Source organism: Lissotriton helveticus, chromosome 7 (genome assembly GCF_964261635.1).
Source record: "Lissotriton helveticus chromosome 7, aLisHel1.1, whole genome shotgun sequence".
Lineage (NCBI taxonomy): Eukaryota > Metazoa > Chordata > Amphibia > Caudata > Salamandridae > Lissotriton > Lissotriton helveticus.
In genome coordinates, this window is record NC_136068.1 from 74,369,848 (window position 1) to 74,388,239 (window position 18,392).

At 43.9% G+C, this 18,392-nt stretch overlaps 1 protein-coding gene across 10 annotated transcripts in view; it reads right to left on the reverse strand.

Moving 5' to 3' along the window:
* LOC144768102 (tyrosine-protein phosphatase non-receptor type 6-like) overlaps positions 1-18,392 on the reverse strand; it is a 291,008-nt gene that overhangs the window by 161,605 nt on the left and 111,011 nt on the right. Inside the window, exon 1 of one of the 10 annotated variants that reach the window (XM_078651492.1) lies at positions 6,846-7,166. The exons of 6 other annotated variants lie outside the window; for them this stretch is intronic. In XM_078651492.1, the coding sequence (XP_078507618.1) occupies positions 6,846-6,874 (29 nt within the window). In that variant the 5' untranslated portion in view covers positions 6,875-7,166. Of the gene's footprint in view, positions 1-6,845; positions 7,167-18,392 lie in introns of those variants that run through there. 3 more of the 10 variants (XM_078651491.1, XM_078651497.1, XM_078651495.1) reach the window with 3 other exon arrangements.

Sequence of the window (18,392 nt, forward strand, 5' to 3'; positions counted from 1 at the left end):
GGCGACCTGTTCCATGAGAGTAGTTTCAAGACTAAGGAACTGTTCTTTAAGGCACAGGAACACACCACCCTTGAACTCTTTTACTATATTCGGCTGCGTGCGGGGATGCGGGGCATCTTACCTGATTATCCCAATGAACCTGAGACCCTAGCGCCACTGCATTTCCTGTTGGGATCACAAGACGGGACCCACTTGGTCTCTGGTCTTTACCGCCAAATCCGAAGCGCGGCTCCGGAACCGGTCTCCAATGCTCGGCTACGGTGGGCTGCTGAACTTGCCCTCGATGTCACCGATGAGCAGTGGAACTACTGTTGCACGCTCACCGCTCGCGTCTCCGCTAGCAGCAGATTGAAAATTATTCACTACAAATTCCTTCAACGGATATACTATACTCCGGCTCGGAAATATAGGTTCGGGCTGGCTGACAGCGACAGATGTGAACGCTGCCATGCCGACCATGCTGATTTCCTACACCTGGCATGGGACTGTCCCCAGGTTGCTCATTACTGGCAGCTGGTTGTGGAGGCTATCGCGGAGATGGTGGGTGAGACGGTGCCCGCTGACCCCTTGATCGCCATCCTCGGATATACAGTGCACTTGCCTAGAGGATGCAGGAAATTTGTTGACACCGCCTTGCTCTTAGCCAAGAGACGGGTTGCTTGTCGCTGGGGCAGAGGAAGGGCGCCCAAATTTAAGGACTGGCTTACGGACTTGACTTATTGCCAAGACCAACACACTACTTTTGCTGAATTGATACCCCCTTCTTGTAGGCCCAGGGATATTTGGGAACCTCTGATGCACTACCTGCTCACGCGCTCGGATGACGATGCACGATCGGATGATCTGCCTCCCCCTCCTCAATGCGCTGACGTCCCTCCCGGAACGCAACCTGTCAATACCTCCTGCATCGTCTGACTTTCCTTGTCCCCATGCGCTCTCATGCCCCTGCAGCGTCCTGAATGACCTGGGCCGCTCTCTCTTGGCCTGACCCACACCCCCCTCATGATTGGGCATGCATATCCTATTTTTTCTGCATCCACAGCACGCCTCACACTACTGCTGAGTGACACCCCGTTATAATTCATGCTTCTATGGGATGCACCTTTGCAGACCTCTGCCTCACTGGGTTGCAATCCTGGACATTAGCTCCCCCATGGGCTGTGGCCTGCCTGACCCGCCTTGCTACACCACCCTTCATTGGAACTTTCACACAGTCTTATACAGCCTCATAGTTGTTACCTAAGTTGGGAAGTTTTGGTTCCTGTTTGACAACAAAAAACAAAAAAAAAAAGGAGAGGGATTTCATCTCTCGACTACAACACCCTGTTCAACTGCTGCTCATCCTTGCTTGTCCTACGCCCCGGGCTGCAGAACCAGCGTCCTGTATGTTTTCCTATACGCCGCCGGGCCCCCGGGATGCCGGCTTCTGGGCTGTGTACTGTTCGTACTTTTTGCTGCCGGCCTCCGGGTTGTAGGCGGATCGAGCTGTGTACCATACTCTGTTTTCTCCAATAAAGCAGTTTGAACCCAAAAAAAAAAAAAAAAAAAAAAAAAAAAAAACTTGAGGAGCAAGTCAGGCTACTGTAATAGCCTACTTTTTTTTAATACAAAATATTTATTCGTTTTTGGAATCCACTAAGTAAAGTACAATCACCTTCACATTATAACCAACCATTTGACAAATCACATCCCCAAGCCATAGTGTGCCTCTCACTTCCCCCATATCTTATTGTTCTTCCGTGGACAGCCTTGTGAAGAATATACAGGCTTTCGAGGTGAGCGCCCCCGTCCACTCCTACAATCCATTCCACCAGGGACGGGGCGCTGGAGGAGTTCCATCTCCGGGCAACATTGCGCTTAGGAACCAATGTGGCAACACCCACTAGTGTACGGTCAGCCTGGGAGCCGCCAATCTCATCAACCATGCCAAGCAGGGCCACCTAGGGGGGTTAGGCCAATATGCAGAGATAACTGGTCAGGCCTAGACCACGTGATAAAAGTCAGATGGAGCTGGGGAACAGTGGAAACAGCCAGGATGGGGGGTCCTGCCAGCACAATGTAAGCGTATCGAGGGGAGGTGCATTATGTGTAAGTGATTTAATGTAATCAGCCGGACTTGCGTGGAGATAGCCGATGTGTGCGGAGCCAGCCAGGCCTCCTCCAATTTGCCTGTTGGCTTACTTTAATATTTATTACCACCACAGGACAAAGTGCTAAACTTTGCCATAAGATCTATTTGTAACCTTTGCAGCCATACATCCTACAGTTGCTCCACAAATGGATGGGTACGAGCAAAGAAATAGGTATTTAAGCACTAAATGGTCTATTTCCCAGCTACCTGTCATGAATGCAGAACAGACATAGCTACTGCACAACCCCCACTACTGTGCTGCCTCAGGATTTCTCTTTCCAGTTATTTAGCCCTCCCCTCTGGAAAAGACTACAGCTGACCTGCACTCTATTCCTGCTATTACCACGTCTGAATATATTGTAAAGTCTTACCTAAACTGGAAAATGGCCTTATCTAATCCTCATTCACCCACTCATGCATTCCTAGTGTCTCCATAGAGTCCAATAGAGTCCCCAGGTAAATATCTTGATAGGTAGACTAGTAATACCAATCTGTACAGTATTTTCTTTTTTTTACGTAATTGTATTTCTAGCTTGACTGTGGTTCTTTGCCACGTACATCATTCTTTTCAAAATGGTGATTTCTTCCCCAACAAACCTTGCAGACATTGTATGGCAATCTGGCATTTGCAGAAAATAATCTGTAATATGAAGTTTCAAGAAAAAAAGGCTGCACGAGAATACTACACCGAGTCCGTGTGGAACAGACAGGACTGCAGGTGGTAGAAGGGAGCAACTCTTATGCATAAGTAAAGTTGGGACCTGGTGGGACATCTGTATCCGGTGGACGAGGGTAAATTAAAGAATGTCAAGGTCATTAATATAGACCTGCACATATATCACCTCTACAATACAGTCTACCACTATATTGTTTACGTAATCATATGTAGGGAAGTTTCTACCTGGGAAGAGGAGTTGGCCTAACGGCTAGGGCGGTCGACCTCATATCTGGGGAACTGGGTTGGAGTCTCGGCAATGACGCTGAACATCCTGTGATTCTGGGCAAATCACTTAATCTCCCCGTGCCTAACAAAAATGAATGTGCCCTTCTGTAAGGAAACTGGTACTATGTAAGGCACTCTGATACCCAATACTTTCCAGTCAAGTATGCGCTATATAAACCTCCGTAATATTAAATAAAAAATAAATATCTACTATTCTAACTCAACATCCACTTACCTTGAAGATATATTAGTCAGTATTGCAGAGTCAATGCTCATGGATGTCAATATTAAAACTTCAATATCGCAGACCTGGCAGCTTAAATAAAAGTTCACAGTATAGGACGGAGAGGGGACTTGTAGGGGGTGGGGCTGCATGCCGAGATCTGTATCAAAGGCACCTCTGCCCCCACCAGTCCTTCTCCACCTCCAAAAAAGAATTGCTCAGGCTACCGCCAAAGTCCTGATGTGTATTCACACCCCTTAATGGACATCAGCTGCTTGGATCCTTGAAAGATGAGCTGGGAGCCCCCTCAGTGCAGAGGTTTCCAGCTCACCTTCCCTCCCACCATGTGATAACGGCTCTTCACCTGGTAACCATGTGAGGGGAGCCGATATGGTGTGGTACTGTGTATTCACACCCCTTAATGGACATTGGCTGCTTCAAACCTCCAACGATGAGGAGGAAACCCACTCAGTTCCGGGCCTTCCAGTTCACCGTCGTTTCCACTATGTGCTAACGGCTCTTCATGTGGTGACCATGTGAAGGAAACTGGCATGGTGTGGCACTGTGTCATCAAACCCCTTAATGGACAACGGCTGCTTAGATACTCCAAAGATGAGCTAGGTTTCCAGCTAACCTTCCCTTTCGCCGTGTGATAATGGCTCTTCAAATGGTAACTATGTGAAGGAAGCCAATATTGTGTGACTTATGGTGGCACCATGTGAGGTTGCAGGTCTGATATTGAGGCACCCTTCGCTTGGAAGGACCAGCGTAGAACTGAGAAGCAAGGGTGAAGCAGGGGACCATAGTAGATTTGAGAGTCCATCTTACTGCTGGAAATGAAAAGGGGTACACTTATGTAAGCATCCTCTGACTCCCACACGTAACTCAACCATCCATGCCCAGCTCGTTACTAGTAGCGCAAATCTGACATACCCACGCATAAAGCGCTCCGTTGAATTGGTGCTGCTGTAGATCTAGTTTAGGGAAATGTATGGAACTGAACTGAAATGTGAACATTATGGAGTGTTAAAGCCAGCAGGAAAAGGCAGGATGTGTTACTAGTGTACAAATCACACTTAAGGCCTTTTCTGCAGTACGTTGTGAAGGTATGAACGCCAAGAGTGGGATATAATTTCAGTGTCTGGAAATCCCATCTAGTATTGTCTGTCTGTTTCTGGGGTTCATGCCTGCGCTGTTGTTACAGCTCCGAAGGACGCTACTCAAGAGTTATGTCCCGGTCTGGCGGCCCATCAATAGGGTTGTGCCCAGATGTGGAGGTGATATCTGGGGGACAGTGAGCCGTGCCGGGGTTTAGATCTGGAAGACTGGTTACAGTCCTGGTGGCCACATGGGAAATTCACAATCCAGTATTTGAGACCAAGCCTGGGAAATTGGTTCAGTTGTGAAGGCGACATGTGAATCACTGCCGCCAGCTCTCACAGTCAGCACATATGACATATTTTGACCAATCCTGGAGGCCACATCCGGAGTCCTGTCTCTAAATGTAGCAGCACTTAATGACACATCTGGAAGTTTGTGTCCAGTTCGCCAGGTAACATCTGGAGTCCAGTGTCCCTTTGCCACGACAAAGTCTGGTACTGAGAACTGCATCTTGATACTTTGCCCATGTATAACTCTCCTTGGGAGCAGAGGGTTCATCTAGTGTTTTGTCCCATGTTTGAAGGGCCACATGAGGGAAGGAAATAAAGGCTGATGATAAAGAGTCCATTATCAGAACCATATAAAATAAAATGTATAAAGCGTATAAATACGGGGCGGGAGGAGCAGATTGCAGCAGTGGTGTAGCTCTCCATAAGGGGGGACTTGGAAGGCTGCTGTTAAATTAAGCTGAAGGGAGGCAGGATCCTTACAGCACCACAAGAAGACAAAATATGGCACAAATGGATGGCAGGAGGAAGAGAGGTATCCACAACATCTAATATAGTATTACCTGGAGCTCTAGAAATCCTTGCACCACAGATGGGCTCATACGAACCGCAACCAGTAAGTTCACTGCATTGAAATGGGCAAGTAGAATGAGATGGGGGGATTCTTGTCTGTAGGTAAGGGGCAGAAAGTATGGGCTTGTGTGTTTTTATCTGTACGGCAATCTTCCAAGAGGCCAAATGGTTGGTGACGGTCAGCTCCATAAATGATCCATAATGTAGCATCCACAGAGAACATGCTCTCGAGGATGCTTGGCACTAGCTCCCTCTACTAACGACAGCGAAACAGTTAAAACCAGGGGTCTCCAACCTCTTCTGTAATAAGTGCTACTTATGCTAAGTGAAAACCATCCTATGCTACTGAAATTATTAGTGTTGTAATAGTGACACACCAGACAGGATTAAATTAGTGGTTATCTCATGCAAGATTGTCAGCAGTGACCACTTCAGTGCATCAAGCAGATTTGCCAGGAGTAAAAAAAAAGTTTTATCAATTTCGACTTGCTCTACCTGGGTAATAGATAACAGCCATAGTTGCAATGCCTGTGGCAACAAGATCATAATATTAGTTATGAGTCTTTCTAACACTGGATGATTTATTACTCAACTGTTAGCCTTAAATGGAGTTTGGAAATTAAGCCATTTTCCTCCAAACATGAAAATGCACACTTTTTCGTCTCAAACTTAAACTTCCAATTTTAGTATCTGTATATTAATTAATCTACACAAGCTAAACTTCTAATGTAGAAGAGTGGGCTGCACACAGGAGAGCTACTTGCAGGTAGGTTGAGCGTTACCAGTAGCTCACGAGCTACTTGTTGGAGAAGTCTGGTTTAAGCCCTCATGCACTCACATCTGGATGGGGGTAGCATCTTGCTTCATGGCTTCCCAGCTCCATAATGGCCTCCCTTAAAGTTATCCTATGTATCACCTCATCACGAGCCTGGAGAAATCGATCCACAACGCAACCTCCCTAAAGGAATCCACTGGTTCCCTTCGTTGAAGCTACCCTATTCAAGACCAGATGTACCCGCAACCACCTGGCTGACAAGCCCAACACCTCTGTCGGCCCCTGATACACCCAAGGTATCAGACTGCAGAGGAAGACGTGCACGAAAAATCTAGGCAACGTGGTTTTCTCGATCTATGCACCTAAGCTCTGGAATGAGCCTTCTCCTTGTTTCTGAAAATTCTGCAGACACCAGAGCTGCTGGGACCATTTTCCGAGTGGGGGTGCGGGTCTTTCACGCCTTAGGAGTAAGCAATGCCTGGGACACTGTGAAGTTGAGTACAGGAATGTACCTAACCCTGGGGGAGGGGGGGATATATGGAAAATGGGGTAACAAGTCTAGTCATAGAACATTTTTAAAATACATTACTACAGAGGATCTTTCAGTGTGTGCAACGCTGGAGCTCTGTCTTCTGAAAGAGCATGATTTTCATTTTGGAAACAGTAGTAGAATCGAGTGGGTGCTGCTGCATTCCTCCTTCCAGCACCACTGGAAGACACACATCTTTACAACACACTGCCCTGCAACAGGTGAATCAGCCCAAGGCTCTCCAGCTAAGACCAAGCTATACAAATACTACGTATACACTTACTGAGATAATAGCCGCGCATTATACAACATAGTGGCGTTCAGCTGGTGATCCCACCAACCTATAACACGGATCAATCAGGAAATCTTGCCAGAGTTGGACTTTGTCCCCGGAGGTCAGGCAGCAGGTTGGTTCCTCCAGGGCATCAGCCTGTAGACCGGGCCCCTGGGGCTCGGTTGCTTCTTCAGCCCCGGGCAGACATGTCGCACAGAGCACGGATGAGGAGGGGCTCGAGACGGCCCTTCTGCTCCCAGAGCCGAGCACCGGCAGCGCCGCCAATGAATCCAGGAGATAGCAGCGTGACCTTTGCACTCGGCGTGGTGTACGTGGGGCGCGCGGACGCGTTATCACATCCCGCAGAAAGGTCGAAGGCCGCGTTCTTTAATGCACTCACAGGACGGCAAAGACTTTCAAAGTCACTTTTAGATAAAGGAGGGAGTGCCTAGTTAATATAATATATGGTCAGTCTTAAAGCACCTCATACAGAACCTTCAGTATCAGGGGCCAGGTTCCCTCAGGGAAGAGATCTTTCAGGGATGCTAGCATTTTATGCTGTTTGCCTCTGCACAGCACTTTCTACCATTGTTGCGGCATCGCGGCGCTTTCCTACTACAGGACGTGTTGACAACGTTTGCCAAGCTTAGTGTGGCAAGAAAACTGCATGTTACTTGCAGCAGATCCCTGCGCTCCTCGGGGCTCTGACTGTGTGCAGGGCCAGAGAAAGACAGGTCACAAGGAGGGAATCCCAAAAGCGAGCCCTGGCTCAGACCGAGGGGCCTATTCTGATGTCGGACGGACTTGAGTCCGTCCAACATCGGGCAGGAGCTGTAATCGACCGACCTGAGTCCGTCCAACATCGGGCAGGAGCTGTAATCGACCGACCTGAGTCCGTCCAACATGGGGCAGGAGCTGTAATCGACCGACCTGAGTCCGTCCAACATCGGGCAGGAGCTGTAATCGACCGACCTGAGTCCATCTGACATCGGTCAGGAGCTGTAACCAACCGACCTGCTGTCATCGGTTACAGCCCTGCTAGTACAATACCACCGAACAGGGTTCAGTCACATTCGTATACCTTACAATGCAAGCATGCTTTCCGACCAGAAAGCATGCGTGCAATGTAGAGAGCAGGGGCGCAGTTCATCCGTGCACCCTGTGGCCGGCACCCCAATGTGCCTGCCACCGGGTGCAGGGATCAACGGAGGGGCACCATAGGTGCCCCCAGGCTGCCATCCGGCGCCCTCACACCCATGGGGGCCCTGCCGGGGGCCCCCAGAAACAGCTTCCGACTGCCTTTTCGTGCTGGACAGACCGGCACAAAAAGTCAGTGAAAGCTGCCATCGTACTCCCTCGGTCACACAGAGGCGACCGGGGGAGTACTGGAGGATTTCCGGACTGCGGACAGGCTCTCTGAGCCTGTCATTTGCAATCCGGTAATCCGAGTCGGATTCCTTCCCGACCGAGCCCATCAGAATGGCTCGGTCGGAAGAAATCCGTCCGGCACCGACCGATTCGGTCAGAAGGGTTCGGAGCCCTTCCGGCCAAAAACAGATTCGGCCCCGTAGTGTGTCATTGCCGATGTTGGGGTCTGCAAGCTGCCTTTAGAAATCAATTCCAGGGCAAGTACTGGTCCTGCAACATTAAAAAGCAAACTCAAGTACAACAGTGACGCTGTTTTCTCCCGAAACGTAAATACCGGTGTCACAAACAAAATTGTCATAAGAAAATAATATTTTTTACACATTGCTGTATGAGATGGGGACAATTCAGATTTACAGAACGTTGTCAACCCTTGGATTCAATCATTTAACCTACAGTCCACTCAAGCAAATGTCTCTGCAACAGGCACAGTAACCTACTGAGCTATCTTCTATGAGTAAACATGCACTGGCAAGGCTTCACGCAAACCCATGCTGCGGGTACTTTAACCGACCGATCTCTTTTAGTAGGATTAGGACCTCTGACCTCCAGGTTAAACAAAGATCTCTGCAACAGGTGTTTAACTCACTGAGTTATATCAGTCTCCGCTCAGACTGACTTCCAGCATATTAGTAGGAAGATTTGTACATAGAAAACCAAGGAGCATTCCCATTTGAAGACGTTTCAAAAAGTCCACAGAAGTGGTTTGCTTTTGAAACAAGTTCCAGGAGTAAGTGCGATACCTCTCAACAAGGTCTCTAACCAGAGCTTACAAGTATACCAGATCTATGCACGAGTAGATCATCCAGGCAGGTGTTTGTATGGCATTCTGGGACTTGGAGTCCTGACTTTAAAATGGGACAAGCAGGACTTCAAGCAAAGCAAAACAGCCATGCTGGATAAGCTACTCATGCATGAACCTGTGAAACTGGACAGCTTTGGTTTTTAACTTTCCTGGACTGCAATGTCAGAGTTCCAAAGCCATGGCCTTTTTCACTTTTCCCATTTGGAAATACCCTGGAATGCACAATCACTTCCCAGCATGAGCACACACGCACAAAACACACAAACCAGTAAGTTATTTATTAAACATATATAATGCTCCTCAGGCAAAACCATTAGCAAGAATATATTTTGCAAGCTGCATACAAAGTTATGTGCAAACTTCATAGGTCTTTTAATGTAAAGATATCTTTCCAGACACCCCCTTCACCACGGGTTTGTCATGTAGGAATACAAATTCATGAAGGTAAGAAGATAGTACGAAGACGCACCCTTTTAATGTTGTTACCCTTTATATTTCAGAGTCATCAGTGTGATGTCGAGATACATAAAACATAAATAGTAGATGAGCATATGGGATTTTAGGTCTGGCTTAACAGTGCATTCATAAGCGAGTCTCCTACAGGCTTGAATAATATATAAAATAGGGATGTATGACGTTATAACGCATACTATTACTCCGCAGACCATTACAACGCGACTTTTACTCCGCATACCGTTACAACGCATAGCGCCTTGGGGCGCTGGATAGTGGTAAGTATAATTTACTATTCTAACTCCAGTCCCCGTGGACCCTAGGGAAGGTGTTGGATAGTAAATTATACTTATTCCCTATCCTAGAGCGCCCCCCAGCGCAATGCGTTGTAATGGTATGCGGAGTAATGGTCGCGTTGTAATGGTAGTGCGGAGTAAAAGATCCGTTGTAACGGGTGTATACCATAAAATAGACCCCCTGATATAAAAACGTAGAAAAAGCATTTTAATTAAATTTTCACCTACTGTAAACCATATGTGTATAATGCTAGGAACTCACATTTGAAAACAAGTAGACACAGTGGGACTAAACCAATCAATTTGGAATTAAATCGTTTCCTTGAGTGAAGAGGGTTTGCTGCCTCTAATCCCCCCCTCCCCAGTCAAGTCTCTGTGAGCGCCAGGTCATAGAGCCAGCACTGTTCAAAGTGTTGTATGTCACTTTTACTTCTACCATAATTTCGGATTTTTAATTTCGAAACACCACAATTTCAGACTAATATGATTATTTAATATATTTTTGGATGTCATCATTTGTTTTTTTTTTACTTTTTCCTTAACTATTTTTAATGTTATTATTTTTTAAATGTAATATATTATAAAGTTTAAGGGTAATCCTGAACCCTTAAAGCTCCTTAATCCTAAACACATGCACACCGCTAAACCCCCAAAACACCTATAAAACAAGTCCAAACCGACCACTAAAATCTAAAAAACTCAACAGAAAATACAAACACACCCCCACACCCTAAAACAACCTATTAGAGCTGTGTGCATGTGACTAGACAAATATATATATATATATATATATATATATATATATATATATAATTTTTATTTTTTTTTCTGCAAAAATAAACGCCGCACTCAGGAACTGTAGTTAACTGATTTATTTGGCAAACTCCACAGCAAGTCTGTCACACCAACGCGTTTCAGGCACACGCCCTTTCTCACGGTAGGTGGCACTACTTTTTTCTCTGTTTAAAAAGGCTATGCAATCGAAACCCATCCCATGGATTTCTGGGATTTGTAGTTTATATGCATCCATATTATCAAATGACACCTTTTGTGACAGTAATCTATCATAATTTGCAATAACATTGCATGACACGTTTTTATAATGCAACTGCACTTCATTATGCTTGTTCTCTACTTCAAATTCGAGGTATAGTACCTATTTAAACAATATTATAAAACAAATTGGTGCAGTTGTATTTTTAACCGATTTACCACAAGTTGATGTATGAGGTCCTTTATATTTATGCTTTAGGTATAGTACCTACAGTTCTCAATGATATCTTTACACGTGGCTATACTCCTATCTGCACTGTGCCATTTACTCATCACTATATTTTATAGAATGTTAAAGAATTGTTGCTGACAATCACATAACTGATTTTAGTTTCAATTCTAATTTCAGGTTCCTGTTACAAATGTACAAAGAGTTCCTCATCAAGGTTCATCCCTCTCGGGATCTTGGTTTTCATGCAAATTATGTACTTTGATTCAAGTTGTCGCAGTTTTAATTTTCGATCACCCAATCTTTCATTTACTTCGATGTTGTGTATTCCAAAAAAGCAAATTTTCTTCCAGTACCCACCTTGGCATTCAAGCATATGTTTCGCTGTAGCATATGTCATGTCTCTGTTCTTTACTGCTCTTATATGCTCAAGCATTCTCTTTTTCAGGGCGCAGATTGTGCTCCCTATGTACATTTGTGCACAGTCACATTGAATTATGTACACTACAAATTGGGTAGTGCACGTTATTTTTGTTTTTATTTCAATTTGTCGTCCTTCTGGATCCCTGAAGGATTTTCTGTTTTTCCCAATTTTGCAGGCCTTGCAACGTCCACACTTATTGAATCCATTTTTCTGTTCTTCAAGCCAGTTAATAGATGTTTTGCTTATGTTTTCAAAGTGGCTTCTCACCAGCATGTCCTTCAAGGAAGGTACTTTTCTGAACGACAATTTTGGCTCATTTCCTAAGATTTTTTTAAGATCAGCGTCTTGATGTAATAATGGCCAATATTTCTGTACACATCCTCGTATTTTGTGTGCCTCTTTGCTGTAGTTTAAAATCAATCTCGGTGTTTCATGCGTGTTCATTACCACTTTTGGTTGTTGCATTAGAATCTCTGATCTTGTTTTTTGCTTAATCTTTTCCATATTTTTGTTTGGATCTCTTTTTCTGTATCCTCTTGCTTTTAGCCTGGATGCACATTTGGCAATTTGTATATTCGCTTCTTCCTCTTTAGAACAATTTCTTTTCATTCTTATAAATTCTCCAAACAGAACATTGCTTATTACTGATTTTGGATGGAAACTTTCAACATGTAGGATACTGTTGGTTGCCGTGCTTTTCCTATAAAGTGTGGTATTGATTTGGTCATTTTAGATATACACTGTAATGTCCAAGTAGTCAATCCTACTTTTACTTGTATTGCATGTAAATGATAATCCTACTTCGTTGTTGTTTAGTTTGGAGAAGTATTGCATGAATTCTTTCTTTGTCCCGTTCCATATAAGAAAGAGGTCGTCGATATATCTCGACCAGAGCATTATTTTTTCCAGTTCTTCGTGATTGTCCGGTCCCCATGCTATCTCCTTCTCCCACCAACCCATAGTGAGGTTCGCATAGTTCGGGGAGAAGGAGACGCCCATAGCGCATCCGCATAGTTGTTGGTAAATGTTATGATTGAAGAGGAAAACATTGTTATTTAAGCATGTGCTAATCAGGGTCAGTAGCATGGCTGAGTGTTCCAATTGTGATATGTTCCTTTGTTTGAGAAAGTAGGCACAGGCATTTTGTAGTGTAGCTCCTATTTTCCCAATAGGCTCTGCGCATTGGAATAATACCTACAGCAGTAAAGGCCTAGGCCAGACGTTAACTAGGTCTACTACTGTCGATACTAGACTTAATTTTTGGGTTTGCCAGCTAAGCTCAGAGTTCGCTAGAAACTTTCTCGAATGTTCAAGGAAGGAATTAACTCCCCTGATTAGACAAGAAGGGATTTAGTTTCTGACAACCATAGAACATGACAACTTTGCTCTCCCCTAATCAAGAGTCAATCTCGAGAGTCGTGTGAGCACAAGGCAATTATTTTACTCAGTCAGTACGTACATTCTTAGTCTCATCAGAATGTAGAGAAAAGGAAGAGACGGGCGTGTTCAATAAAAAGGTGTTATTTATTGATCAGTCTCTTTTCTCATACATGAGAAATGGATCGATATTATTGCAATACTTATAGTTAAGTGAAGTGCATACATTAAAAGCAATAGTATAAAATAATACTGTAAAAACATTGATATGGTTTCTGAGCCATATGATGTTTAAAATGATTAAAATATATTTACATACACATATACATTTGACTAAACGTACTCAACTGGTGTTTCTAAATACGCCTACCCCGTGTACCTGACCTAAGTCTAATGCGTGGGCGGGAATAGAAAGTTACAGTTTAAGTTAAGTTTGTTTTTGCCAAGTGAATAACTAAAGAATTCTCTGTGAGGGGTTATTCAGTTCTGTACCTGGAATTTAGGATGGATGAGGAATGGTATCTCTTTCTCTGCTCTCGATATTCCAGGCTGCCTGCGAGGGCTGCCCGAAAGCGCCGGTGCTGGGTCTCTCGGCTTGAGATAGCAGCGCGTCTCTCAGCGCGTCAGGAAGGCGGGGCTGCGCCAGCGGGGTCTGCTTCTGCTCTCGGCTTCGGCAAGTATGGCTGCTCCGTCTTGTCACCACGCGTGTGTTTGCATAGGGCAAGATCGGCAATATTTATACCTTAAAGGTGCCGAGATTGACGTAAGGATGGACATAGATACGTCAATAAAGATGTCATACGACTTGCTCGTTAGCACATTCTTTACTAAAGTTCTCTGTGAAATCAAAACAATGGCCGCACGGATTTTCCAGGTTGTCATAGGTTTGATTTGTTATGAGAACGTCGTATGCCTTATCAGGGGCTGGAGGAATGTCGCTTGTCTAATTAGATCTCAAGCGTTATGACCTAATCAGATAACACGTTCCTGTGCCGTAGTGTGACTGCGTCAGATAACGGTATCTGCATCATGGGGGCTTTTCTTGCCTCATGGGCTGACTGTTAGTTAACTTGATAGTTAGTTTAACCAGAATAGGGTCAGGAATAGGGGGACTGATTCAGAACCTATAGAAATACACGACAATTTAGTCCTACTGTGTGTTTGATTGATGTGTATAGGGATACAACATCTATTGTGACCAATAGGAAGGCAGGATTCCAGGTGATATCAGATAGTATTCGTAAAAAGTCCCCAATGTCTTGTACATATGAGGCTAGACTTTTCACCATTGGAGCTAAATATTGATCGACATAGGATGAGATCTTTTCATATATGGAGTCATATATATATATATATATATATATATATATATATTTCCACAAGTCTCGAAAACCAGCTTGGCATCCGCTTCTGCTGCTTAACGAAAGTTCGAAAAAAGCCACAAACTCGGTGATTCTCGTTCCAGTGAGTTTTATTGTGCATTTAAACGCCACCAGTCGCCATGACGCGTTTCGCCTCAGCCGAGGCTTGATCACATGTCATGTCAAGAAGAAGGAAGTGACATATATAGTGTGATAATCACATGGTCAGTACTTCAACCTTTAAAATTAAAAGGGATATACACCAATTCACAGCTAGTGGAGAAAACAGAGTTTTGAGCATAGTGCTCTACATTGTTTGTTGGTTTAAAGTGCATCATCCAAGCAAAAATAACATTTCATTATACGTATCCATTTTGCTGAACACTCTCCATAGATATTGTTCAGGGTAAGAAGGCAGGCATATATATAAAAGGGAAACAACCCAATAAGAATATTCAATACAAAAAGAAAAGAAAGAAAATTCTATTTCCTTAAAAATATGTATAGATCCATATTCTAATTTCATATATTTACACCCTATTTACAAGTATTCCATTGATTCTAGTTTGCCACATAAGACAGACTAAAAGTAGCCCTTTTATTATCTTTAATGGGTATAAATACCCTTGGCATGTTCAAATCATTAAATATAAAATTGCAACCTTCAATTCATAGGTTTTTAATACCTGACCCTGTTTAATTATAATCTGATTCAATGTCAAACCAATATCACTATTAGATAAGAACCAAACCTCAATTCTCCATTAAATTACCTCAAATTCACGTGAATTCCCATTTTCTACTATGTACTTCCTAGGGGGTCATTCAATTTTCAATAAAGTGACAGTGCATTAAAATTGTACCTATTACTCAAATAGAAATAGAAATACAAATATTCAGAGGCTGCCTAATGTACATATTTACATACGGATTCATTTAGCTCAAACGACATCCCGGTGTCCTGCAAGAAAATTCTTTAAAAAGAACCATAGATTGAAATGAAATGAAATGAAATGAAAATGTGACTTATAAAGCGCTACAGTTGCCCTGAGGCGTCCAGGCGCTGAAAACAGATGGGGCCCTCTTGAGGTATTTTGCTAGGCATTAAACAGCAGGGTTTTTAGCTGTTTACGAAAAGTGGTCAGGTTGGGGTTGTCAAAGATTATCAAAGACATGTGTAAAGATCCTCACTATGGTTCAATCCCCCAGGCTGTTTACTATTTAGTTCGAGGATATAGCGTGTTTCTAAGAGACGAAGTTTACCATCTCTATCTCCTCCCCTCCTTAAGGGTAGTACAGAGTCAACCAAATAGTACTTCAAAAGATCTGCATTACTTTGATGGTGTTTCTCAAAGTGTCTGGCCACGGGGTATGCCTGATCTTTCCCAATGATCGCTCGTAAATGTTGGAGGATGCGCTTGTGGGCCGGGAGACGAGTACTCCCCACATATTGTAGGCCACATGGACATACTAGTACGTAAACAACATACTCGGTCTTGCATCCCAATTTCTGTCTAATGGCTACAGGAGTATCATGAAAAGGACTGATAAAATGGGTCTTATTTATGCCATGTTTACATGCCTTACAGCTCTGGCATTTTTTAAAGCCGGCGATGCGTTCCCACCATTTTCTGGGAACGTCCATGGTACTACTGACAATCGCATTGCCTAATGACGGAGATTTCCTAAAGGTGATGTCAGGTTTGTTCTTAACCAGATCTCCTATTATAGGATCACCCCGAACCAGATTCCAATTCCGTGAAAAGATCTTACGTATTTCACTGTGTTGTTGGCTATATGTAACAATGGCTCGACACTGTACTCTCTCCTTAACTATAGGCTGAGTCTCAGCTAAGTCACTGCTACTCACTGGACAGATTCCCAATAGTTGTTATATATATATATATATATATATATATATATATATATATATATATATATATATATATATATATGTGCACCGCCAGTATTCTGTAAGCAAGTCAACCTAACCGCTACTTGTTGGGAATATATACATTTATATATGTATTTTTATATATTAGACAGAGGGAGAGGGAAATGGCGCTTTACTTTCAAGAAAGAAAAGGACTTTTATGCATACTAGAACAGAATACTACATACAAACATAAACAAAGTAAAATGAGTTCTCTCTGGTACCACAGCACCCCTATGGTCCAGGCGATTCTTCTCTGTGATTAAGCCAATAGCATCATCATGGCTCAGATGCAGGTCTCCCACGTTTTGTATTTTTCACTCAATATCTCAGAGTTTAAAATGTTCAATTCTCATACAGTTCGGTTGCTGAGTTCTTACCACCCACGGTGGAACAATCCTTTCAGGCAGCCACCCGGCCCGCTCCTTCTGGCTTCTGGGAGGAAGCACACAAATGGGTGGCGCTCCCCCACTTGTGCCACCCCCCACCTAACACATGCTTCTTCAGTGGTCCTGCTGCTGCAATTGTCTCATGATCTTTGCCGGTGGTCGCACAGGCAGGTAGAGTGATTCCTGCAGAAGACTATCACAGAGTAGAACAGGGGGAAGATATTCCAAGATCGGTGTGGCTCCACACACGCCAATCTCCTCATAAGGGTGAGGTTGCAAAATCACAGATCTCGGTCTGAGTCACTTCTTCTGCAGGGTTGGCCGGCTCCTTCCATCGCTCAGAGCAGACAAACAGGATTCTAGGTGCTTTAGGTCAGGTATCCACCTCTTCCAGCAAGAGGTCATCAGATGTAGATCATGTCCCCTCCTCTTTGGGAAGCTGGCTGTCAGGCAACACCAGGTCTGGTTGCAGAGCATTCACCTGAGTCCTCTGTAGGACACTCCTTTCCCTGGCTATAGAGGTCTTGGACATTGCACAACAACTGGGGTAGAGAGGTCCCACTTTTATACAATAAAGCAGGCGGAAGCTGTGCTTCCGCTGTCTGCACTTTCAGAACCGGTTTGGGATGCTTCTGCTTCCGCAGGTCCTTTCCAAGCAGTCAGGGCACAGCCTTTGAGTAAAGTGGTGTTTTCACAGTAGGGCCGTCTCCAGCCAGGAGCACCCAAAAAAAGAGACAACGAGTTGTGAGGAGAAAGAACACCCAACTTTAAACATGACCGCAGAGATATTTTCTGTCAGCAATAAGAGAAATAGAGAGGCAACAAAAAAGGAAGAGTGTTTGTACACTCTTTCACGAAATGAGTAAAAGTCCTTCAGTATTGTACACAATCCACTTTTATTTCATCCTTGGACATATTCTTTGTACAAGATGATCAGACACACAGCCAATGCGTTTCGCCCAAATTGGGCTTCCTCAGGGCAAATGCTCAAAGTCTCTTAGTCTTGTGGCGTTTAGTCTATACTTCAACAGCAATCTTATGTGCTGGTAAATTAGAAATCTCCAGCACTTCAAATTGCAGAACGTTGTGTGGCCACGATACATAGAGTTTCCACAATATGCGTAAAAGTTCCTTTCATGAGTTCATGATCCTCTGAATATCTTCATTCAATTAAAAAACAGCAGTGTGCACTGTGATATGTGTCACTGGCGATATGGGGTAGAATTTCTAACCACGTCCCACACCGAACGCCATGTCTATCATCCAGCCGTTGGTCGAAAGTTTGGAAACCAACTATATGACCGCCAGACTCTAGAACAAGCAATAAGACCTAAGAATAGATTCAATTGGGGAACCAAGACTCAAGGACTTTCCTTGCTAACAAGAGGTGGAATACAAAAATAAGACTTATTAGAGAGATAGTTCTATCAACAGGACACCCACATACGACTAATATCCATTGGAGGGTAACAACCTTATAAACCCTGAGGAAGCCCTAGGCCTTCCGCCTGCAGGTGGTGAAACACATGTTGACCAAGCGGCAGGAACTGAAACAAAGGTGTACATTCACTACCGAGATTTCCATCATCAAAATAAATTGATCAATTTGTTGATGAATATGACCTGTACATGTATGAAAAAACCAATAGAAGGATCTATTGCTTTCGCATGTAGACCTTTGCGACCATTCCTGTTTTCTGACACGGAATCGGAAGATGATTTCAAGAATTATTCTATAAGGTATAATAGAAATGTTAAATTCAGAAACAGTGCAGACTTTTGGAGTTAATGGAGGGGCAAGGGTCTTAAGTGGATCCATCAATGAATAGCAAAAGGCAAAATTCCCTCATTCGCAATAATTCAAGAAATTT